The following is a 25,703-nucleotide window of genomic DNA, read 5'->3' as shown; positions in this document are numbered from 1 at the left end:
GGTCTCGCAGGGACCTATTCAAACCCGGAATCCTCACAATGCAATATTAATGGTATAAGTATTTGGAACAGACAACCTTAGAATATGGTTATGGAATAATTATTCACGACGTAAGGGTAAGGGTTTTGTTGTTAAACGCCGCACTCAGCAATATTGTAGCTATAATAAGCGGTCAGTAAATAAACGAGGCTGGACCAGATAATCCAGTGATTGACATGACCATCGATTTAAGCAATTGCCATGCATCAAACAATTCAGCGAGTCTGACCACCCTTACTACAAGCAGTCACCTCGCTGAAGACCAATCCAAGGTACCTACTGAAGATCTTGATACATCAGCCTGAAAATTGAGCTGGTCTTCAAACCTCGCGCACTCCCAAGATACGCACATGTTCTATACCATACCCATTCAGTCCTTTGAAAAATATGAAACGTCAATGCTAGAGAAAACAAACGTATCACCATAGTTTCAACTACACAGAAGCTCTGAGACGAGCCATGCTTGCTCGACATCATCTATAATCAATACCAAATACATGGTGGGACTTCTAACTTGATGAATCCCATTCAACAAAATGTCCAAGGAAGGAATGCAGTTGCTTCTCAAGGTCCGACTGGCCGACCAAGCAGAGAGGTATGACGACATGGTCAAGTTCTTAAATGATCTTGTTGAGAACCATTCTGGAAACTTCTTCGACCCCTCACTGCTTCATCACATCTCTGTGGCATACAAGAACGCTGTGGGGGAACGTCGGGCATCGTGGAGGAGCGTGAACGCCTGGGAGGGGAGTGGTGAAGAGGAAGCGGCTGTCATGCATGCCTACCTGAAAACTATAGCAACAGAACTGTTGGACATATGCACACAGATGTTGGTAAGCCTTTTTAAGAACCATTTATTATTAAAGCAAATAACATTCCCATGTATTCTGGTATGAAGTGACATTTACACAATTTTACAGCAGAGGAATGAGACACTTGCGTAAAAGTCAATCGATCTATTTCAGTCTGTATGGTCCAATTGTGATGAATTTGGACTCGTGTGACTCTAAACTATAGAAAGTACACATGCTTACGTAATATCAACATTTTGTTATTCAGCCTATTTATTGCCCTACAGCAATATTGCTTGTACTTGTTTGCTCTAACATCCCATTGATCCGCATTCGTATTATATCTTTTCTTGGATTATTATCAATAAACAACTAGGATGTCAAGCAGGGGTACATCTGAGGCATAGAGAAACATATTATGTTTAGATTAACATTTTTACAACACTTTGATGGGTTACAAGATAGACACAGTTGTTATGGATAACAACTTCTTTAAGTCTGTAAAAAGCGACGTTTCGGTATAGATCCTTATACCGTTGTCAAGGAAGACTGAATGAGGGACATAGTGCAGAATATATATAGCAAGTGGAGGAATAACAGTAGAGGATTAACAGTAACAACAAGGGCATACATGAGTGGGATAACATAGGTAGGTGTGACAACAAAGGGATGATGCTATCACAACACGATGGACAGAAAACACATAACATTTTAGAGTATTAAAGAAGTTGTTATCCATAAAAACTGTGTCTATCTTGTCATCCGTCAACTTCTAAGTAATGCCTATCAAACAAGTTTGATGGGTTAAAAATACAGTCTTTTAGTTATCACTATCGAGAGGAAACTATTGATTTTCGTTTGTCTTGGCATTCAAACTAAAAACAAAGAAACAATGGACCACACGTGTTCATAAAGTATAAGAAAACAGGGAGGAAAATGCCTGTGGTTGGTGTCACGGTGACAGGTTCAACTGGTGGAGGTCTCGTGTTATAGCTTGTGCATCATTAATAGTATCTTAATATATGACACGCATCTTTGTAACACGCAATGAGTTTGGAATGGTAAATATATTCTACAACATTCAGATGATTTCAAACATTTAATTCTTTTCAAATATGTCAAAACATTTTTCCTTAATCCATGGGTCATGTGTCACTGAACATGGTGACTATAAATATAGTTACATCTCTGTCTTAAAAGGCTCGGGGTAATTGGTAAAAAATGAAAGCAAATATCATCTGAAGTTTACTGAGAAATCAATATGTGAAATGCTGGGCATTATTTATGGGATAACACATTTAGGCAAGAAGTAGGCATTCCCATGCGTATCAACTGTGCCCCCCTTCTTGCTAAAGTTTCTTTATGCATATGAAAATCAGAACTTCTACTAGGATTGGAAACGTCAAAACAAGGGAGTCTTGCCAAGAAATTCACAATAGTTTTGTTCACGAGGACCGGGAATCTAATCGTTGAAATGGTTAGTAAGAGTCTGAGGTGCGGAGCCTTGAATACTCATCTTCCCGAGGCAAGGGAGTTAACTGACTAAAAAAATCCAGTTTCCACCCTTGCCGAACTAGGCTGGAATTATGGAGTTTTGGTTGGACTAACGAGTCCAACGAAAATAACGTAACAAAATCGACACCCGGTTCGTAAACTGCCGTGCAGATTTCGGTTGATTGCAGGATTTGCAAAGCATGAGTATCGCAAATTTGGCGTCATCTTTCTAAATATTTTCATGTTTTGTACCTAAACATCACCTGAAAAGAAAAATACTGGAACATACTAAACAAGTCAAAATAGGGAATTGCATCGGACATCATTATTGTCACTGATGCGTCACATTTGGAAATGTCCTCCACATGTCTACCATTTAGCTTTTTTGAAAACTTTACAAGACAAGTTTGTATGACACTCTTTGAAATCTTCGTAGAGCATGCTCGATTCTGCCTCAAACGATGTGAAGTGTACATACCAAAGTCTGGACCTGTTGGAATATGTAGACATGCATGCATGCATCCATCCATCTGAGCCGACTAACGGGAACGGGTGGTCAGACTCGCTGACTTGGTTGATGCACGTCATCGTATCCCAATTGGTGGATCGATGCTCATGATGTCAATCACTGGTTTGTCTGGTCCAGACTCGATTATTTACAGACCGCCGTCATGTAGGTGGAATATTGCTGAGTGCGACTCTAAACCCCACACCACATCTATCCATCCATCCCTGCATGAGTGACTGAGCAGTATAACCTTCAACCGAGGTGTTGTAGGCTGTAGACTGAAATACAAAATACCAGTGATCTCCTTTCCCACTCTTTCATGAGTTGATCTCCGCCAACTTCAGTGTTAAATCAAACGAGATTCAATCATCATGGAATGCAATGTTAGTCGACAATATCATAAAGCAGCATATTAAAAACCTCACGGATACAGATCTCGACATGAACTCGGAGCCCTTCAATACCATGTATGCACAACCAACATGGCAGTCATGGGTGGACATTGTCCTCAGTACCTCTTCAGTATTGTTTATTTGGTCCAGGAACTCATAAACACGCATCTTCTTCCCAAGACGAAAGACCGCGCCAATGAAATTCTCCTGCTGAAGCTAAAGGGAGACTACTTCCGGTACAAAGCGGAAGTGCAGACGGAAGAAGATAAGCAAGGTTTGTCAAACTAATTCAAGGTCATTCTTTAGAAACAGGTAAAGCTGGGCTGTTTATAACTACAAGTATTTGATTTTAGTCATTAATAATTTTAGACCTTAAACTGATATCACCCTCCTAGTAAACCCAATAGATGTTCTCTGTATATTTGCGTTATGGATATACAGACTTACGTCTCCTAGTAGTGTCAGGCTCCGTTGATTTATTTATTTGTTTGTTTATTTATTAATACTTTGCCACCATATTAGTAGGTTCAAATGTGATGTGGGCAGGCGGTCAAGCGGTCAAAAGCGCCAGGCTAGCAAACGCCAGGTGCTGAGATCGTATCTCACTAGTTACGTCACTTGTTATTCAGCCTTGGGACCAACCATGTTTACGGGTCTTAACAGTGTTATCACTACCCTAGTGTGCAGTTCATACACCCTGAGCAATCAATAGAACCAACTCGACAGATGGTAGTTACACGAATACATACATACACCCGAAACACAGGTTTCAGAACGTGTGGTGTCACCTTGGGCAACTGGATACCTGGATACCTGCGGTATATAATTGTATAATGTCATATTTGTAGTAATTATATGACTTAAACAATTCGACCTGCGAATTAGGCCTTTTTTTTTCAACATTGGGCTGGTCGCAGGAGGCGAACAGTTGGTGGTCAGACTCGGTGACTTGGTTGATTGCGTGTCGCCGTACCCTGACGGCGTGGATCGTTGCAACAATATTGATCACTGGATTGTCTGGTCCAGACTCGATTATTTACAATATTGCGATGGAATGTTGCATCTGTCAAAGAAACTATTGTTTGGAGTCATCAGCTGCACTCAGTATCGCTATTAATGGTTGTATCGTTCCACCGATTTCCAGTCCTCATATTGAATCAGATATCATGACTACTCCAAACACAATTACAGTCTACTTCACGATCTGACAGGTTGTAATTTTGCAAACCCGCCATCACAGTCATAACCATACCTTCCCCGTAAAATCACGAGAAGAAAATATATCTTCAGCAACCTATGCTTGCCGTAAAAGCCGACTGCTTGTCGTAAGAGACGACTAACGGGATCGGGTGGCCAGGTTCGCTGACTTGGTTGATGCATGCCATCGTATCTCAATGCGTTGATCGATGCCCATGATGGATTATTTACAGACCTCCGTCATGTAGCTGGAATATTGATGAGTGCGGCTTTAAACAAGAAACAAACAAAACCTACGGTACATACGCACAAGTGTAGACAAGGGTACATATGCACATTGCGGGATTACACATTTTAGAATGTTTCAAGAGAAACTGAAAAAATTCTCATATCCAAGATCCGATAATAAATGGCGACGGTTAAATTACCAACCTATAATCGGAAATCATTTCGAAATGAACGAGTTGAACGGAAACGGATACTTGTATTCATTCTTAGGTATGATTATATTCCAATCTTTTACACTGATTCCACAAGAAGTATCAAAAGTGGTCACAACTGAAGTAATCAGTTCCATTTCAGATGATACTTGTATGAAACATGAAACTCATAAGTGAATCAATTGTGTTGTAAGAGGCCTTGAATACTGAGATGGGCCTCAATTCTAAATAGATCAGTCTTTGCGCTGATAGGAAGTTTCTTAGATCTTGTGAATGTTTTGCTGCAGGTTCCGTGGTGAGCGCGGACGCGGCGTACTCGGAGGCCATGAAGAAGGTGAGGGGGGTGCTGCGGCCGTGTGACCCAGTGAGGCTGGAACTGGCTCTCAACTACTCCGTACTCAAGTTCGAGATGAAAGAGCAGGAGGAGGCGTGCAAGATGGCCAAGCTGGTAAACAATTTAACACAACAATAGCATAACCTGTGCGAATCTGGGATTCGATGCGATGAAACGGCAAAGGGACGTTACTCCCCCGTACAGATAGACACCTCAGATACCCCACTTATTGTTACAGTAAATATATTTTAATATATTCTCTTACTCGAAACTGAAGTCGCGAATGGTGGAGCAGAAGCCACGCCGGATACAACCCGATGTTTATGTCTGTTTGAAACACATTGTAAGCGTGATTCTTGGATGACACGTGGGCTCTAATAGCATCCTTTGCTGGTGTGAACTTGTTCGTACCCTAGTAATACCTTAGGCATCTTCACGAGGCAAGAGAGTTAACTGACTTTAAAAGTCCAGTTTCCACCCTTGCCGAACTGGGCTGGAATTCCTGGGCTCGATCGTAGCGCCACCAGTGGCTGTTACGAGTAATGTTCCTTCTAATCCTCTCCTATGGACCATTCAAATTCCACCTCTCGTATCACTTGCATTTATTCTAAACAATATGGCGGCGCCCTGTCAGGACGATCTGATCGATAATCAATATCTATATTGTGTGTGAGTGAGTTGGGTTTAACGCCGCTTTTAACACTATTCCAGTTACATCGCGGAGTGTCAGCTTAATGTGGGAGGAAAGCCCGAACTGATGCAGGTCTCAGACGTTTACCACTTCGGTGAAACCCACGAGCACGGGTATGGTGCTGACAAACCTAGAATCATAATCGGGGCGAACCGGGATTCGAACCCACAATCATAGGTGTCTGGCGTGCCCAAGGGACGCAACTCTGCAAAGCGAATCGCGGCGCCTTAGACCTCTGGGCCACCTGTGCCCCCTCTATATTGTGATAAAACGGGTCTTACATCGCGAAATGCATCAAATCTCGTGAGCACCTTGATTAAAAAAATGAAAAAAATTGGAAAATATCTGTTGGCGGTGCACATGCTTTGCAAATCCTGCAATCGACCCAAATCTGCATGGCAGTTAACGAACCGGATTTCGATTTCGTTGCGCGATTTTGATTGGACTATACACAGGCTCGTTAGTCCAGCCAAACTCCATAATTCCAGCCAAGTTCGGCAACGGTGGAAACTGGACTTGTATAGTCATTTATCCGTCTTGCCTCAAGAAGATGTACCTTAGGGTGATATGCCACGTTGAAACATAACACCAAGACCGCCAGTTTCTAGTTGGGTAACCCGTGGTCCCATTAAAATATCTTAATATGTTTTGGGCGATTGTATCAGACTACAGCATATTATGTCACCATGTTGCAGGCGTTTGAGGACGCCATGGATACTGTGCATAAAGTAGACGGGGACGACTACGTGAACAGCACCAGCACCATGCAGATACTGAGGGACAATCTTGTTGTAAGTGTTATCAGCTGTTAAGCGGTACCAGGGAGGATGAGTGACAGCCTCTAAGTAAGCTGTATACACTACAGGGGCCGTCTTCACGAAGTGATCTCTGTGCTGCGACTAAATCTATGTTATGAGTATGGGGTTGCACAAACGTCGTACTAAAGTCGTTTTCTGTACTCTGGGGCCGACGTGAGTGTTTGAGTATGCTTTTACACCTTCTTTTCACAACATTACAGCAAACGCACAAGCTCGCATGTGCTATCGAACCTCGTGCGGGCATGACAAGCGAAGGCTTCGTCAACTTCGCTGCCTCATTAGCTTGGAGGCCCGGGAATGAGGATTTCCCAAATATGTGGTTCACTCAGGAGGTCCATGTGTTTGTTTGGACCTTATACTGTCCTATATTAGAAAGTCAGGCGCATTGACTTTTGTTGATTACCTGTCTTCGTACTCCGATGGCGTGGACCGCTGTTCACAATATCAATTACTGCATTGTCTAGTTCAGGATTGATTGTTCACAGACATGGCTGGAAAAAGTGCAGCGTTAAACAACAAACAAGGCCTATCCAGCACGTTGCAATGGTACATTAGCACTTGTGCAAGTATGAAACAATTTCATAATATTTCAGGTGACAGATTAAAATATGAAATGAAGCAAAGAGGGTTTGGGTCCTCCTGGCTTGTTAGGCTCATCATCAGCTCAGGGCCTTGTCACCTCTACATGCAGCACAGACAGCGAATGGGACGTCTCCAAGGAAGAGCTGCCTGGTCAAACCCACCCAGAACTTTTCGGAGAATGCGAAGACTCCAAAACACTGCAGCCTTCTGCATTAATTAGATTGTCAGAAGGGCTTTATTCCCAGTAGCAAGCCCGGCTACTCTCCCATTGTCAGTCAACAGATTGGGAGGTACTAAACCTAAGGCACCGAGAAAAATAACCTAAGGCACCGAGAACAATGGGGAGTCGGACAACATGGTACTTGGGATGCAAGCGTGACATTTCGAAAGCGAGGTCTGCTTATTTGCCACGTTTTCCTGCATTTTCTCAATCACATTAGAGTCAAAAGGGACAGAAAATTTAACCATATAAATGATTTCATTGGATTTATCAAAAAGGACAAGATCAGCTTTGTTGGCCTGGATACGTCTGAGGCTGTACTACTACTACTACTACTACTACTACTACTACTACTACTACTACTACTACTTGACAGAACAATGGAGATATCCATGTAACTTAGGTATATGACTTAACCATACAAAGAAATCGTGGTAATTTGCACCACAGGGCTGCATACAGATATTAAAGAGAAGCCGGGCACTCCAGGCTACGGACTGATAGCATCAAGCATACATCAAGTAGACGTGTACAGATCGAGTAAGATTCTCCCTGCACGGTCGGTAGTCCCCGTGGGCGGATTTCGGGAATTGTGTTAGTGCCGATGTAACAGAGTATATCGTCCTGGCATTAGTGCAATTTATTTTGTTAACCCGGAGATAAAGGGCTCCTCGCCATGACACTCTTCGTAAATACGCTTAGGGTTCAGGGATGGGATGGCTAACATGTGAGGAAGTTACCAGGTTTCTAAAATATGAGAAAGTTAAAGGGTTACTAAAATGTGAACAAGTTATTGGGTTACTAAGATGTGAACAAGAAACCGGGTTACTGAAAATGTTTTCAAGTTACCGGGTTCCTAAGATGCGAACAAGTAACCGGGTTACTAAGATGTGAACAAGAAACCGGGTTACTTAGACGTGAGCAAGTAACCGGGTTACTAAGATGTGAGCAAGTAACCGGGTAATATAGACGTGAGCCAGTAACCGGGTTACTTAGATGTGAGCAAGTTACTGGGTTACTAAGATGTGAGAAAGTAACAGGGTTACTTAGACGTGAGCAAGTAACCGGGTTACTAAGATGTGAACAAGTAACCGGGTTACTTAGATGTGAGCAAGTTACCTGGTTACTAAGATGTGAACAAGTAACCGGGTTACTTAGACGTGAACAAGTAACTGGGTTACTAAGATGTGAATAAGTAACCGGGTTACTTAGATATGAGCAAGTTACCGGGTTACTTAGATGTGAACAAGTAACCGGTTTACTTAGACGTGCGCAAGTTACCGGGTTACTAAGATGTGAACAAGTAACCGGGTTACTAAGATGTGAACAAGTAACCGGGTTACTAAGATGTGAGCATTTTACCGGGTTACTAAGATGTGAGCATTTTACCGGGTTACTTAGATGTGAACAAGTAACCGGGTTACTAAAAATATCTGCATGTTACCGGGTTACTAAGATGTGAGTTTCGAGTTACTAAAATGTTAGCAAATTACTGAGTTACTAAGATGTGGGAAAGTTGACGAGTTACTAAATTGGTAGCAAGTTACCTGTTTGCTAAGATATGAGCAAGTTACCGGGTTGCTAAGATGTTGTAATGTCGCACACCGTTGCCAGACACCCAGTGATGATATCGGGACAGATTTGGCAACATATATGCTTGTTGAAAGACCGGATGTGGTTCTCTGACTCAAAGACATGGGTGTCTTGTATCAGGACGACGTGTGACGTTGTCTCAGTTTAACTTGTCTGGATTGTCTGGTCCAGACTCGATTATTTACAGGCCGCCGTCATATAGCGGGAAGATTGCTGAGTGCGGCGTTAAAGAAAAAAAAGGCCATGAAACTAAACTGAGGGGCAAAAGAAAGTATACCGAGTTGTTTTTTATGTCATTGAAAATTAATAGAACTGTTGATAAATTTGAGTTAGTCTATTCAACCATCACTCATTCCTGAAACAATGTGTGAAATGTTAGCGCTGCCGGGGTAATTGTGTTAAAAAATAAATTGGTTCAGTGAAGACTAGGATAAGAAATAAATTTGCAACCACATAAGCCCTACCTTATTTAAAATGTAAATTTGTGCCGAAAAAACGTGGACTTATTTATTTTCAACATTAAGATGGACAAAATACCCACCAGCACATATGTATTATGCGAAATATTATTTTAAATTCCAAAAGTTTTAAATCAAATTAACATAAAACCGTATAGAAGGATTCTAATTCATGCTTTGGATATATCCCTTGCTTAATAATACTTTCGACTGGAAATCAAACATGATAAAATCAACTGAGAGGTGGGTACAGTTTTTTTTTTGCTCCTAGGCTTTTACAGGAACCTGGAACGCTTGGAGCCCTGAGGGTGTTGGCAGCATGCAATTGACTTTAAAACGTTACATCATACCTATCACTAAACTCAACCCTTCCCACGCGCTATCACCTGCAACCAAATTGTGATACGCTATTTCTAGTCCTTCCTACTTTCAGTAGTCTGTCTTACAGACCCTGATACATTTATATCAACTACAGCCCATGCAAGTCTATAATGTTTGGCAAGTCTAGATTACTGCAGTATCAGGAAAATGAAGAGAATCACTGGGCTCCTTTTTATTAGATTTTTATTTTCTGTATGATATGTTCATTTCAGAGACTATATGTTAGTCTATACTTTCAGCAATGGACGCTGTTGACGGACAGGAAGTAAAAGGAAAACAGATCTCACCAAACTGTCTGACGTGGACTGACGAAAGTTTGCCGTGTGGAATAAATACACTTTTGATTAAACAAGATTCAAACTACATGTCACCAGCACCCCAATTATTCCGTGCTGGCATCACTCCAGATTGTGTGGCATCGCAGACATATGTGGGAGTCAGACGGTGGTGGGCAGAGGTCTGACTCTGTGTTATTGTTACTTTTCCGAAAGATATTTCTTTTATGAATATCTGAAATATGCGTTAACCATTGCAGTAAGCCGCGTAAAGGGTTTTTATATCAAACGTATTTTATCTTTGTTTGTATTGTGTAATAAACAGAATATAATGTCAACGTCTTGTTTTTCTCTTTAGTCCAGGACTTAAAACATTGAAGTTGTGGATTTGGCGTCCTACCTTCCACGCTATGCTTGAGCAGTAGTAACTCTTTGTACAATTACTGCAGGCATTTATGAGTCGGTAGATCCCGAGGACAGAGGATGCTTAAAAGGCAGATTTAAAAAAATGATTTTTTTTAACAGAATCTACGTAACGTTCTTTGATACATTACACTTTTTCTGTCAATATGGGCCGTTTTCCGACAATTAATATTCTTTAAGTTGACATTCTTGTAACAATCAATATCCTTCAAGCTGACCCTTTGACAATCCTGAGTATGATTCAACCTGACCTTTGGACAAGGCCAGTATGCTTCAACTGACCATTTGGCTATGGTCAACATGCTTCAAATGACTGTTTTGTCGCCACAAAACCGCTTCAATTAAATCTTTTTCTTGTCTGAGCAGTTTCATTCAAACGAACCTCATTTACACATGGTTTTCTAGGATACTGCATGAAACATATATTCGCTCATTGAATTAATTTTTTCATCATTCGTCTTTATTTTACACGAACCCATGGTGTCATCGTTGATTTTCAGTGATCCATTCATATCACTTTCACCGCTATTTTGCCTTTTACCCCAATGTACTCTGTTTCGGCGAATAATCGAAATTGGATATTTTCCGGGGTTGGCGTTTTATATTTATATGTATGTGCAAACTAAATTTGTGCAGATCACAGCATATTCTGACACATTTATAAATTCTTACAAAGCTTACCGCCAAGAATCAATATCTCATCACGTGATCCACAACTGGATGATGCAACATCCCACCTGCTTATATATGTACGTAAGAAAAAACTTTGTAAGATTAAAATTCTGTATTAGGTTATCATGACCAAAACCTATAAAGCGTACGTTTTACTGTGTTTAATATTGATAATTACTGGCGACACGAACCAGATGCTTGCACGGGTGAATGACTTCGCCTGATCAATGAATATACACTTCATCAATAATGCTATTGTACTACCACACTGTAACGGAATAATAGCACTATCAGGGCCATAGTAGCAGACAGAATGGCCCTAACTGAGGAGAAAGTAATGCTATCTTTTGTAGAGCTTTAGCTGTGTGGGATACATGCAGTGAGAGTTAAGTGACGTACCTACAATACTACCACGCAAGGTGACAGACATTATTACTATCCAAACATGGCTTTAAACGAACAAGAGAGGTTGCTTCTGAAACTGAAGATCGCGGAGAATACCGAACGATACACGGACATGCTCGAAGTAGTCAAACGTTTGGCCCGAGAGTACCCGGAATATTTCATAAAAGAAGGTAAGTTGGCATTTTCCTCGCTGTCCTCGGGTCTGGCATAGAGAACACACCGTATGACCTGCCACTGAACTTGCGTCAGAACAGAACCCAAGATAAGCATTAAACAGAATGTGATAATACAACATACAACAGGTCGCGGGTCGCATGTTGTTACACTGATCTGATTGTAGGGAGGCATATTGATGGTTAACCAATGAAGCACATCGATATAATTGATACAAATTAGAACGGTTTGTGTATATTCTCTTCATGGTTATTTGAGGTAGATCATGTCACAACTTGCATAATTAAAAATCATTTGTCCAGACTGGAATTTCGTTGTGAAGGAACGAGCTATGCTGCATTACAATTCTAAACGGAAACATCAATACAACGAATGTTAAACGATGTGTTCCAATACTTTTAAGATCAACTCGGGTCCAGTTGAAGTTACAGCTTTTATCCCACAATGAGTCAGTTACCTACTGGAACTTAAATGTCCGTGGCCTGCAAATATACACGTCAGCAGACTTCAGGAACGTTAATATTCCTAATTAAGGGAAGTTCTAAACGACCAAATTAAAGTTCCTGTCGTTCGCCTACAAGAACTGTTTATGTTCCAGGTCAATTGAAGTTCCTGTCCATCGCCCACAAGAACTGTTTATGTTCTAGGTCGATTGAAGTTCCTGTCGATCGTCTACAAAAACTGTTTATGTTCCAGGTGGATTGAAGTTCCTGTCGATCGTCTACAAAAACTGTTTATGTTCGGGGACGATTGAAGTTCCTGTCGATCGCCCATAAGAACTGTTTATGTTCTAGGTCGATTGAAGTTCCTGTCGATCGCCTACAAAAACTGTTTATGTTCCAGATCAGTTCCTGTCGATCGCCAACAAGAACTGTTTATGTTCCAGGTCGATTGAAGTTCCTGTCGATCGTCTACAAATACTGTTTATGTTCCAGGTCGATTGAAGTTCCTGTCGATCGCCCACAAATAATGTTTATGTTCCAGGTCGATTGAAGTTCCTGTCGATCGCCTACAAGAACTGTTTATATTCCAGGTCAATTGAAGTTCCTGTCGTTCGCCTACAAGAACTGTTTATGTTCCAGGTCAATTGAAGTTCCTGTCGATCGCCCACAAGAACTGTTTATGTTCCAGGTCAATTGAAGTTCCTGTCCATCGCCTACAAGAACTGTTTATGTTCCAGGTCAGCTGAAGTTCCTGTCCATCGCCTACAAGAACTGTGTTGGACACCGGCGGTGCTCGTGGAGGATCATCAACAGTCTGCCCGAGGTCACCAACGAGAGGAAGAAAGACATCACCAGGCGCTACTTGGCAAACATTGAAGATGAGCTCACAAAGTTCTGCACAGAGATAGTGGTATCATGTCTTTGTTACTTATTCACTGCGTTATTGAGGGCGTTATGTCCTACGCTGCAGTCATGAACATTCTGTATGTATCGCGGCGAGTTGCAAGAATTTTTTAAGCTGCCCAGTATATCTCACCGTCACAAACCCGTGTTAACGTAAGAACATTGACCTTTTTATGGATCCTTTTCACTTGAACTGTTTTATTTAAATTCTCTACATTATCCTGGCTAGGAAATTATCGACAAACATCTACTCCAAGTTGCAACTACGATGGAAGTGAAGGTGAGCCTTCTGAAAACCAAGGGAGATTACTGTCGCTATATGGCGGAAATTCAAACAGCCGACAAAAAAGCAGGTAGGATGGTCATGTCTATTTAATGCTGTTTGATAATATTGATTTTTTGAAACACAAATGCTAATGTATAATATGTTACAATTTCAGCGTCAGTGAAAAATGCTGAGGAGTTTTATAAGGGAGCTATGTCTGAAGTGGAGAAGGAAATGCCTCCGACCCACCCAGAGAAACTTGGCCTGGCTCTCAACATGTCCGTGTTCTACTATGAGATCGCAGAGAACCGCCACCACGCCTGCAAATTAGCCAAATCGGTCAGTACCTCCGCGGTATGGAATATGTTGCGCAGTTGTGAACGACAGTTCAACTTAATTGTTGTGCAAGCAAACTAAAGTTACATGAACGAGAGTTCGAGCACCATGAATACAGAAACGTTATCACTGAAAGCATGGGGGGGGGGGGGGGGGGGGGGGGGGGGGCGCTGCGGCTTCTCATTAAGAGGCTGAGTTGCGTCACATGGTAATCCTGCTCGGTCGTAGATTCTTCAGTTTTGAACCTTGGTTTGTTACCTTATTACTCGAGCCCGCGGCTCAGAAAATAGTAATGTTTCTCACTTTTGCCTTTCGCCCACCTGAAACATGAAACATCGTTACAAGAGGCATTTCATAACATTCAACTGAACCAGACAATCCAGTGATTGTGATCATGAACATCGTTCTACGCAATTGGAGTATGATGTCATGCATCAACCAAGTCAGCGAGTCTGACCACCCGATCCCGTTAGTCGACTTTTACGACAAGCATAGTCGCCTTTTACGACAAGCATGGGTTGCTGAAGACCTATTCTACCCCTGATCTTCACGGGTCGAGTTAGTGAGTGAGTTGGGTTTAAATTAAGTTCAGATTTAAGCCTGATCTTCACGAGTCCTCATCTGATATACTGGCCCACATGTAGCGTTTCTTGACCACATGCTCTTTATGGTTTCAGGCGTTCGACGCGGCCATTGCTGATCTGGACAACATGGATGAAACCAACTACAAGAGCAGTACACAGATACTTCAACTCATCAGGGACAATTTGACGGTAGGCGACCTTCTATCTCGCCACACTGTACCAAACGGTATCACAAGATATCGACATGAACACCCGAATTGACCTGTTATTACACGACATGGCCCTGTACCACACGATGACCTGAAAAGTACCACAAGATATCACAACATATTGACCTCAAGTACCTAAACACATCATTTTATAATAACATTAACTTAATGACCCGAAATACCTCAAGATATAGCATCATTTGATCTGATGATCCGGTATACAGAAAAGTATAACATTTTGACCTGATGACCCGAAACATATATCGATATAACAACATATGACCCGATGACCCGAAATACCTCACGATATAACAACATATTGACCAGATGACCACTTATAAATTTAACAATATACTGACACGATGACCCAAAATACTGCACAATAAACTAAATGACAACATTTTTATATGAATAGTGACTTAACTTCTGAGATACCCCGAATAACCACATCATGACCTGGACACATGACCTGAGATGACCTGTTCCCCTGTCTTAGTCTTCCCCTGCAATTGGAAAAAAAGGTCGAGATAGGAGTCAATTCATTAAAAAAACATATTTAAAGTGATTGAATCGCTGTATGAACTTACATAACATGTCACAAAATAATATATATAAAGTACAACACATCAACGCCAGAGAATAATCTCGATAATTTGCCGAAACAGGCGTAACAGGCAAAATAGTGATGAAAATTATATTTATGGATCAATGAAAATCAGTGATGACAAATATATATTCCATTTGCTATCACTTACGATCTCATTGTGTCTTTTGACACAGAGGTGGCAGCACACTAAGTCTAAGGTTTTAGTCATATTCGGATGTGATCATAAGCAGATCTTTTGTTACAGTATGGGATTTTGATATGTTTTTATCTGCATTCAGAAGACGCTTAGGAGATATATATTTTCAGTCATGGGACCACAGTTAAGAGTCGTCTACCTTTTTAGTGCATTATGCTAATATAAAATCTCTTCTGCAACCCGAATTATATATAACAGTATCAGAGACAAACGCTTAGTTAGAACAATGTGTAAATTTCGAGAATCTCTTCACAATCTTCGAGCCAACATTATTCGTAAAAGGTCATTGTTAAATATACCCCATACAGAATATATATCGGAAGAATGGGACCTTCAGGATAAATACCACATCTTTTTTTTTGTATGTAAAAAATATATTCCCTTTAGAATGTTTTTTTACCTCATTACAGAAATGTTATAAAGGTAATGTTACGTTTACAAATTCATTGAACTTCTGTGATATTAATGTACTACGCTTGATAGCTTTATATTAGCTTAATTATTTAAAATGAGATCAACAGAGATGTAACACTTACAAGTGCACTGTGGGGCATGGGGCCTGAATTACGAAATAAACGTGACTGATCGTCATTATGGAAGTTTAAACAATTACGTGGTCAAACCCTATTTGAGTGAGTGAGTGAACGTTGTATATACTATGTTCCAGTTATGGACTTCGGAGGACCCGGATGACAGTACAGATTGATGTTGAATCCATTACATCAAATATAGAAAATTTACCATCACTTTACTACGCTTACATTATATACCGAACATATTGATTTTTGAAAGCGTTCTGAGCATACCCTTTATGTAATAAAATTGATCATTAGAATGCCTTTGTTGACAACATTTGCTAAAATCAATAGAAGCATTATGTTGAATGAGCTAGCTGAAAGTTTCAATTGATCACCTAAAGTATTATTTGTTAGCAGTCGTATAAATCAATAAAGCTTATGCTGACCTTACTTAAGGAGAATGTAAAATATCACAACTCTCCATTCCACAATCCATGTATATCCTTCGTCTATATGCTGTTGGTATTGGATCTTTGAACAGAGATAGTGATACAGTGTTATCTGACTGCACGTCTAGTCTGTGTAATTATATACAAAAACATTGCAATGTAAGAATGAACGTTAATCTGGAAATTTGTTTATACGGACAATTTCACTCAGTCTGGATAAAAAGGGTTTCTTTTTATACATTCATTTCAACACGTCAATCTACATCTCGCTCATTATATTTTACTATATTAATTCATAGATATTTCCTTCAAATGAACTACAGTAAACTACGTTTATAACGAACCACTAATTTTAATTCGTAATAACCATAGTTCGTTACAAGCATATATGCAGCATTGTGCAACAAATGGCCGGGACTAAAATTAAGTTCGTTTTATCGGTCAGTTCGTAACAAACGTGTTCGTTATAAACGTAGTTTACTGTATATGTGTGAGGTTGTGGTGAGATCAGTCCCATTGTCGTTGCTGTTTATGGGAGAATAAAGAGTTGATATTCTGAATGTCGTCAGTGTTCTAGGTGCCACTACTCTGGTTGTTCCTGAATGACACGAGTAAACGCATTATTTTAACTTGCGCACCAAGAGACTTTTAGCGCAGAACGAGTGAGTGGGTGAGTATGGTTTTACGCCGCTCTTACAAATATTCCAAGAATACTAGTATTACGGCGGGGGACACCACAATTGGGCTTCATATAATGTACTGTTTGGGGAATCGAACCTGGGACTTCGGCGCGAAGCGTGAACGATTTAACGACTAGGCTACCCAAGCGCACCTTGTGATCCCCCCTAAACCGGACGATAGATCGCAACCAACGTATACATATTCATTGGTTCGTCGCAAATAAGTGGATTAAGGTATTGAGCGGTTGACTCAGTAACGAGACCAGCGGTAGTGTAACAAGACGTAATTATTGCATTAAAAGTAATAAAAAATGAAACTTGAGACTGTAATACGTCAGCATCACTTATTAAAACATACGTGATGCTACTTTCATTTGTTGTCTCTCTTTCACTTTTTTCTCATTCTTTCTCTCTTGCATCACTTGCTTGCGAAAGTGTATAACTACTGGGTCATGTAAATACGTGGAGAGAAAACACCCTGCGTTTTCGAAATAACCTCTCCACTAGAAGTCTCTGTATTTGCCCATCTACTTAAGTTAAGTCAGTACAACCACGTGACCTAGACTCTCCTTTGCGTTTTCGTTACTGGTCTGTCGCGGAGTCGCTTAGCTCACAAGCAGATATATAAAGCTTCACGAATATACTGACTAGTAACATAAATATATTCGCCCACAGGTTAAAAAGGCAAATGCATCATTTTAAATTATATAACATTGGAGAGGTAACAGTGGATATCAGTCGGGTGAGGTAGACACATGTGTCAAGTATTGGGTGTGGTAGACTCACGTGTCGGGTGATATAGACACACGGGTCACGTGTTGGGTGAGGTAGACACGTGTCACGTGTCGAATGAGAAAGACAGGTGTCACGTGTCGGGTGAGGTAGACACGTGTCACGTGTCGAATGAGAAAGACAGGTGTCGGGTGAGGTAGACACGTGTGACGTGTCGAATGAGAAAGACAGGTGTTACCTGTCGGGTGAGGTAGACACGTGTTACGTGTCGGGTGAGGTAGACACGTGTTACGTGTCGGGTGAGGACTACATGTCAGTTTATCTTGTTTAGCCACGCGAACTATCAATTTGAAGCAGCCACATCGATTTGTTGAAACTGACGTGATGTTGGTGAAATAGAAGAGTGAGCGGGTGAGTAAATACTAAGTCAACAGAATATATCTAACGGAAACTGTCCTGAACTTGATGTAATTGCGCAAAGTGATCTTATTACTATTTCAGAGGGTTTTTTTCTGCTGGGACTGCGTCCAGTTCCGGTCTGTGTTCGTTGTCTTTCCGAGTAATTCCCGACTGGCTAACATACATGCACCGCGTGTCCTAAGATGCTTTGTTCAAATGGGCCATTTAACCCTGAAAACATTTACCGGTCTGGATTACCAACTTCTGTTAACCAATTCGTCAAGGAGATAGTCTCGACAAAACATATATTTTATCCTTACTAGGTCGTTAAGACATCATGGGTACTCTTTGAAGGGGTTTGATTTACGTTGAGACATGTATAACGCCATAGTGTCTATCGTAGGAGCTTCGTTGTGAAAAATAGAGTTTCTTGAATTTGGTGTTCTTGAAACTCCCTGCTAATCAATTAATTATCATGCGATTGACGAGAAGTCCCGGTGGTCTGAAACGCTCAAATTCAGAGATACGTCTCTTAGTTGTGCTAGGATATGGTGATCCCCATTTCAAATCTCAGATCCACTTCAATAATGATCCTATGTCAGTACGATAACCGTGCTCGTGGATTTCACCAAAAGGTACAGGTCTAAGAATTGCGTCACTCAGGGCTTTACTCACACATTAAACCGAAACGATGGGATTTAATGGGAATGTGTTTCAAATCGTCGTTAAACTCAACTCATTTGGAGTAAGAAACATTTATGCTAAGTAAAACGATGTAGTGGTTTGCCTGTTAGACCGTGTCTGTTCTGTGAGGCTTGTCGGACGAAAATCCAAAGGCATCGCGAATCGCGGAGCGCTTATTAAACCACGCAGCCACTCGCCCTTACTATTGTAGAACAGAAAAAAGGGAATCTGCAAAATACTGTTCAAGCAGTTCCGGGAGCACCGTGTCATCTGGAGACAAGTGTAATGTAAGGTTCTGCCTTTCTTCCAAACACACAGAGAGCAACAGATCGATAGGCAGTTTGTGGATGTTTCGAAAGAGTTGAAGTGGAAACGTGAGAACAATGTACCCATCCGACCTCTTTATTAATTAATTAGCTGTCGATACCCGATAAAAAAATAAGTGAACTATCGATTGGAAAAAAGGACTTAAACAACACGAAGACGAACTGCATGCATGGACGATTGGGTTTCAGTCATGAGCAGTTAGCAACACTGAGGCTCAACAACGCAATTCACATTTCATGTTTCCTCACTGACCACCTGTCTATCTAGACACGAAGTATATCTCTGAAGGACGGGTTCTAAGAACATTTCTGACGTTTCTAAATATTAGGCTAAAACTCACGAATTTTATTTATAAGAAATTTATTTGAACAACATCAAACGCATCATGGCGGAAAGTCCAGAGAAGATGCTGATGCGGGTTCAGTTAGCGGAACAAGGGGAGAGGTTTGATGAGATGATGGAGTATGCGAAACGCTTAGTGCAAGGCTACCCAGATTACCTTGAAAAACATGGTGAGTTTCCATTTGTCGTATTACTAAGACGATAATACTTACCTTTAATTTTTAATTAGGTTCTTACACTGTCAGCGCAAGTGTCTGAGGTAAATGCTTTCCTGTGGCCAGACGAGGCAGTTGGTGACGTTTTCGCGTTTGTATCATTTCAGTTGTGTGCCGCGGTCTTTATAGCAGAGTTTTAAACAGGACAAGGGTGGACCTCCCAGAACGTTTTAGTGGCGCCTCTGCGTGTGTTTGTGTCAGCTTAGTGATCTTATGTCATGGGTCCAACCGTCCGTTATTTGGTATTAAATCTTCATGAGCATTTTCATAAACATATTATTATCATTATCGTATATATTATTATTTATCATTATCACAGCAAAGTATAAGTTAGTTTGTTATATGGTAAGCTAAGCAGAGTTACGCCCTTGGGTGCGCCAGATATGGGTTCGAATCCCGGTTCGCCCCGTTTAAGATTCTAGGTTTGTTAGCACTGTACCCGTGCTTGTGGGTTTCACCAAAGTGGTAAACGTCTTAGACTCGCATTACTGAGAGACATAGCACAGTGGTGCAAAGCGCCATATTGCGTCCCTAGATAGGTAGTCGTTGGTCCCATTGGTTTCACATTAATGGTAAACGTTCACAACCCTCGACACGTTTGTCTTCCCTCTCACATTCACATGCCTAGCTGTTGTGAAACCCAAATAACTCACTAACTCTTTGCAATGAAAGTGGCACGCTTGACTCAAGGTCAACACAAATCAAACTGCCCTGAAACAGAAAGTATACATTTAAAAACTGGATTTGACCAAACAATTACACACGTTAACAAAACGCAATCAAAACAGTCGCTGAAACACTGCAAACGTGAGGTCCGAAACACAACTATAACACCGAAGCTAATACATCACCATCGAATAAGCATTTCTTCTTTGTGTCATCTTTAGCCACCATCAAACATAGGTGTATGCTTCTTCTTGCCTGGCAGGTTTAGATGCACTGTATGTAAGGAAACAACCATCTCATTTTGCGCTGTCTGTAACGGGCACTTAGCCACACTGCAGATCGGCAGTTCCATGTAATGTATATATTTAGAGGTGACGTGAGACCACGTGGTACCATTTCCCACGCAAATAGATGGTACAATGTAATGAAGTGAAACAATTGAAATGGGTCTTTGATGCAAAAATTGCCGACCACATGATATAACAACATGCTGGGACTTGTTCGACCGTGTAATTGCCATCTATCTGCCCGGAGGAGTGTTGCCAATACCACAAGCTAGACCAAAGCGACCTTCAGCTTTCATTGACATTTTTATTTTCATTTAAATATCAAGTCCTCATTCTAAGTGCATGTGTACGGAGGAAACATCGCGTGCTGAAACTGTTAAGATGTTAGCGATTGATTTGCAACAGACATGTGATGCACCACATAACATCCTACACCTGTTGAAGGTCAGGAAGTGTCTGGTTCTTCATTTTAATACGGTATGGTAATTGGTCTATGGTAAGTGAGTTAAACTGACCGCCCCTTTTAGCAATATCCAAGCAAGGAGGACATTAACCAAAACAAATTCCCATTTGCACAAACAAATATTCCTGGGTGGAAAACTAATCATTTACCTCCATATTTATAATTTGAAATGCATTTAAAACTAAAATTGGCCAGTGAGCTGGACTTTCTTGGTATCCCTCAAGGTAAGCTTGACCTGTTGTCGGTGGCCTTTAAGAACGCCGTGGGGGAAAGAAGGGCATCGTGGCGGGTGATGAAGAACATAGTGGTGCAGTGTACGGGGAAAGATACAACGGACCAAGAGGATGAAGTCAAGAAGGATGAAGTCAAGAAGGATGAAGCAAAGAAAGACGAAGTATCTGAGGTGAAGAGAGAGCTTGCCAAGGAATACATGGACGTATTGGACAAGGAGATTACAAACATCTGTGAAGACCTCCTGGTGATACTCTCATTATATATTAAAGGAAATAATTATTTTAGTTGTAAAGAGAGTGATCATTGTATTTTGCTCTGCCATAGAGGTACACTGATTTAATTAGGTTTTATTGATTATCTAAATACATTTATTGAAACTTTGTTTCAGTCATTAATTTCATTGCGTTCTGTTTTGATATAGAAAATACAAACAAATCAATAATAGTTTTTGAAATTGAATCAATGAACACTAAACTATTTCTTCACTGCATCTCTTTTTAGACTCTGCTGGACAAGTACCTTCTGGACGCTGCGTCCTCTCCTGACACCAGAGTCCTACTTCTCAAATTAAAGGGAGACTACCCCCGGTATATGGCCGAAATACAGAGTGGAGAAAAGAGGACAGGTTCAGCTCGTTATGACGATCATATATTTCACAACATTTAAATTGTACATGATATATTCACATATTAACATTTTGTTCAACATATGATGCTAAAAGGAGAGGACAAGGTATTACGCGGGTTTTTTTGGTAAATGGTAAATATTAAAACTGCAGAAACAATTTTTACTAATGTTTTGGGAGTTACGTAATATGTTTTTACTGCAAAAATATTTCTTCGTCATTTGCAAGTCTTGGATTTGATCAAGCATAAAATATGTCTAAAGTGAAAGGAACGCGTTTTCTATGAGTAATTCCGTGTCTTTACCTGCATCTTTTAAGAATATCAATTAGGGTCACACACTTGCTCGTATTGAAACAGATTGCTTCCCACAAACAAACTAACACCTCTCATAATAGCCTTTCTTACACATTTTGTTTCAGCAATATTCCATAATTAAATGGCAAAACACTTGTGTTGGTTTTATGAACACATCTGACCACATTTATAGTATTAATAAACGGTTTTCTTCACTTCTTAAATTGGGTAGTTCTTGTAAACCTAGGGATGCCCTCATAATACTTCGTCCATTGGTATTGTAGCACAATGTATTGGGATGTTGAGGAGGACTAGTCATATATTAGTTAAATAGCGACTATATAAGAATCGTGAACCCTATCCCCAGTGTCGGTGACAGCCGCCACCACTGCTTACCAGGAGGCTATGGAGCTCGCCATGAAGGAGCTGCTGCCTACACATCCCCACAGACTTGGCCTCATCCTCAACATCTCTCTGTTCTACTACTCTATCCTTGACAGCAGGGAGAAGGCCTGTCACATCGGACAGAAGGTAAATCTTAGTTTTTTAACTATCCTTGAGCGTAGGGAAAAGACATACTACAACGGGAAGAGGCTAAATCTTTGTTTTTTTAACTATCCCCGACACTAGGGAGGCAATGCTACATTGGAACGAGCGTATATTTAAGTTAGTAAATTGTAGGGAGAAGGTCAGCAACGTTCGAAACAGAATAAAAGGTTCTGTTCCCGAAAATGCTGGACATTCTTTAGAGTTATGTCATAAGCAGTTACTACAACAACAAAATTCGTTCACTGGACACGGGGGATGTTCTAGAAAACACTGTGTTTGGAGTTCAAAATGTTTTGTTTTGTTTGTCTCCCTTTTCACTCTTGCGCTGACTGAAAACATACTAACCCAGCACCCAACAGTACCAAATGCTCGGTTCATTACAATTCAGGTTCGTTAGTGAGTGTATGAGTAAATTGGATTTTACGTCGTTTTAAGCAATATTCCAGCAATCACTAGGTTACCCCACCTCCCAGTTTCGACCCGTGAAGATCCGGGGTAGAATAGGTATTCAGCAACCCATGCTTGCCGTAAAAGGCGACTATGCTTGTCGTAAGGGGCGACTAACTGGATCGGGTGGCCAGGCACGCTGTCTTGGTTGATGCATGTCATCGTATCCGAATTGGTGGATCGAAGCTCATGATGTCAATCAAGGGATTGTCTGGTCCAGACACGATTATTTACATACCGCCGTCATATAGCTGGAATATTGCTGAGTGCGGCGTTAAACTCCAAAACAAACAAACAAACCTCCCAGTTTCATTAGTAATACCATTGGTTGAATAACTTCAATACAAGGGATTACAGCTTATCGATTTTACGAGGTGCCCGGTTACCACAAACTAGATCGAGGGGTGACATTGCGATCCGCATTATTTATCTAGCTATATCAGTGTATGTCTGATCAAGTTAAATCCCCTGAAATTCCCGTGTGAGACTTTCATTTGTTAAATTATGCAATACCAGCAAAACATAATGTTAATAAATTGTGACATATTACGATCGTACGATTTGCTGACCAGGGTGTGGATTCGGCTGAGGCCAACAGAGACACGGCAGACAAGGAGACGTGGAAGGAGAGCTCGCGCCTTATACAGGTTATCAAGGACAATGTGGGGGTAGGTCAGCATTAGTGCAGGGCGCGGTTCATAAGAAGTATACTCACTGCACCTCATACTTACACTAGTGTCTGGGACCCGTGGAGATCCGGGGTAGAATGGGTCTTCAGCAACCCATTCCTGCCGTTATAGGCAGCTAACGGGATCGGGTGGTCAGGGTCGCTGATACATGTCATCGATCCCAATTGCGTGGATCGATACACATGATGTGAATCACATCGGTCGGTCTGTAAATAATAGAGTAAGGACCAGACAATCCACTGACTGACATCAACTGCATCGATCCACGCAATTGGGATACTGTTACATGCATCAACCAAGTCAGCGAGTGTGACCACCCGATCCTGTTTGTCGCCTCTTTCGACAAGCTTAGTCGTCTTTTACGGCAAGCATAGGTTGCTGAAGACCCATTCTTACCCTGATCTTCACGTGTCCTGTCGTAAGAGGCGAGGTATGACGATACAATGTGTGATGTGGCTGTTTTGTAGTCATCCTGCCTCGACGACATCGGTCGCAGTTCGTGCTACCAGCCGCTGCTCTGTCTGTAGTCGGTTATTTACAGACAGTCGGTAATATTGCTTATTGTAGCGTAAACCACTACTCCATCACTCAATCTTTTCAGAGCTGGACTTCTGAATGATTAAGAAAACTGCCCATTCCTCTGAAGATACTGAAAGCGAGAAGAAAAGCCGCACGTCCAGGAAAACGATCCGCCTTTACATGCTGCCAGCTTAAGTGTTTTCTTACAGACCTTCGCACCCGCCATTAATACACAAATCAACGTTAAATATATATTTATACCTTTATATTGAATTATCACAATTTCTTGATATTTTTCAGATTATTTTTGTATAACGCGTATCATGTTTGTACTTGATTTCCCTTCCATTGGCCCTGAACACGACATGCTTATAACCATGGGCTCTTGTTTGTTTACAGATGTAAACTTATTGCATTAAAAATTACCGTTATCTAGTCTTGTTCGTCACTCAGCCATATAGAATGATTGAACGGGAGTATTGAATATTGATTGTAACCTCCCATGCTTCGTATGTGCATTAACGACATGCCAGTAATTGGTTACGGTTGTCGAATCTTGTTTAAGTCGATGTGGTTAATATTATGTCCACCTCCAGCGAACTTTCTTCGGAATGAATCTCGGTACGCAAGATAGATCTTTAAAGTATGACTTATTAAGCCAGTAAGTATGAACGAGTGAGTGAGTGAGTATGGTTTTATGCCGCTTTTAGCAATATTCCAGCAATATCACGGCGGGGGACACCAGAAATTGGCTTGATAAGTACGGCAGTACGGATGGATAATGGAGTTAGTACTATGAATGATGGAGCCAGTACGTATGAATGATGGAGCCAGTACGCATGAATGATGGGGCCAGTACGTATGAATGATGGGGCCAGTACGTATGAATGATGGGGCCAGTACGTATGAATGATGGAGCCAGTACGTATGAATGATGGAGCCAGTACGCATGAATGATGGAGCCAGTACGCATGAATGATGGGGCCGGTACGTATGAATGATGGGGCCAGTACGTATGAATGATGGGGCCAGTACGTATGAATGATGGAGCCAGTACGCATGAATGATGGAACAAGTACACATGAATTCATGGAGCCATTACGGATGAATGATGGAGCCAGTACGCATGAATGATGGAACAAGTACATATGAG

The 25,703-nt window shown here is 41.1% G+C and overlaps 2 protein-coding genes across 2 annotated transcripts; both read left to right on the top strand.

Moving 5' to 3' along the window:
• Positions 1 to 568: 568 nt before the first annotated feature.
• Positions 569 to 16,916, top strand: LOC139454186 (uncharacterized). The gene is made up of 11 exons (XM_071235753.1): positions 569 to 872; positions 3,375 to 3,498; positions 5,149 to 5,309; positions 6,582 to 6,677; positions 6,905 to 7,044; positions 11,708 to 11,883; positions 13,068 to 13,240; positions 13,463 to 13,586; positions 13,674 to 13,837; positions 14,512 to 14,607; positions 16,098 to 16,916. Exons 1-11 carry the CDS (start codon positions 576 to 578, stop codon positions 16,134 to 16,136), a joined length of 1,590 nt encoding a protein of 529 aa, XP_071091854.1. The 5' UTR covers positions 569 to 575; the 3' UTR covers positions 16,137 to 16,916.
• Positions 16,917 to 19,206: 2,290 nt separating this feature from the next.
• Positions 19,207 to 24,925, top strand: LOC139459786 (14-3-3 protein beta/alpha-like). Its single transcript, XM_071241456.1, has 6 exons — positions 19,207 to 19,731; positions 21,417 to 21,670; positions 21,928 to 22,051; positions 22,714 to 22,877; positions 23,915 to 24,010; positions 24,633 to 24,925. Exons 1-6 carry the CDS (start codon positions 19,605 to 19,607, stop codon positions 24,648 to 24,650), a joined length of 783 nt encoding a protein of 260 aa, XP_071097557.1. The 5' UTR covers positions 19,207 to 19,604; the 3' UTR covers positions 24,651 to 24,925.
• The last annotated feature ends 778 nt before the right edge of the window (positions 24,926 to 25,703 follow it).

Source organism: Haliotis cracherodii, unplaced genomic scaffold (genome assembly GCF_022045235.1).
Source record: "Haliotis cracherodii isolate W230 unplaced genomic scaffold, xgHalCrac1.p SCAF_1, whole genome shotgun sequence".
NCBI classification, from domain to species: domain Eukaryota; kingdom Metazoa; phylum Mollusca; class Gastropoda; order Lepetellida; family Haliotidae; genus Haliotis; species Haliotis cracherodii.
The sequence above is the reverse complement of the archived record's forward strand: the minus strand, read 5'-3'. Positions and strand labels throughout refer to the sequence as shown.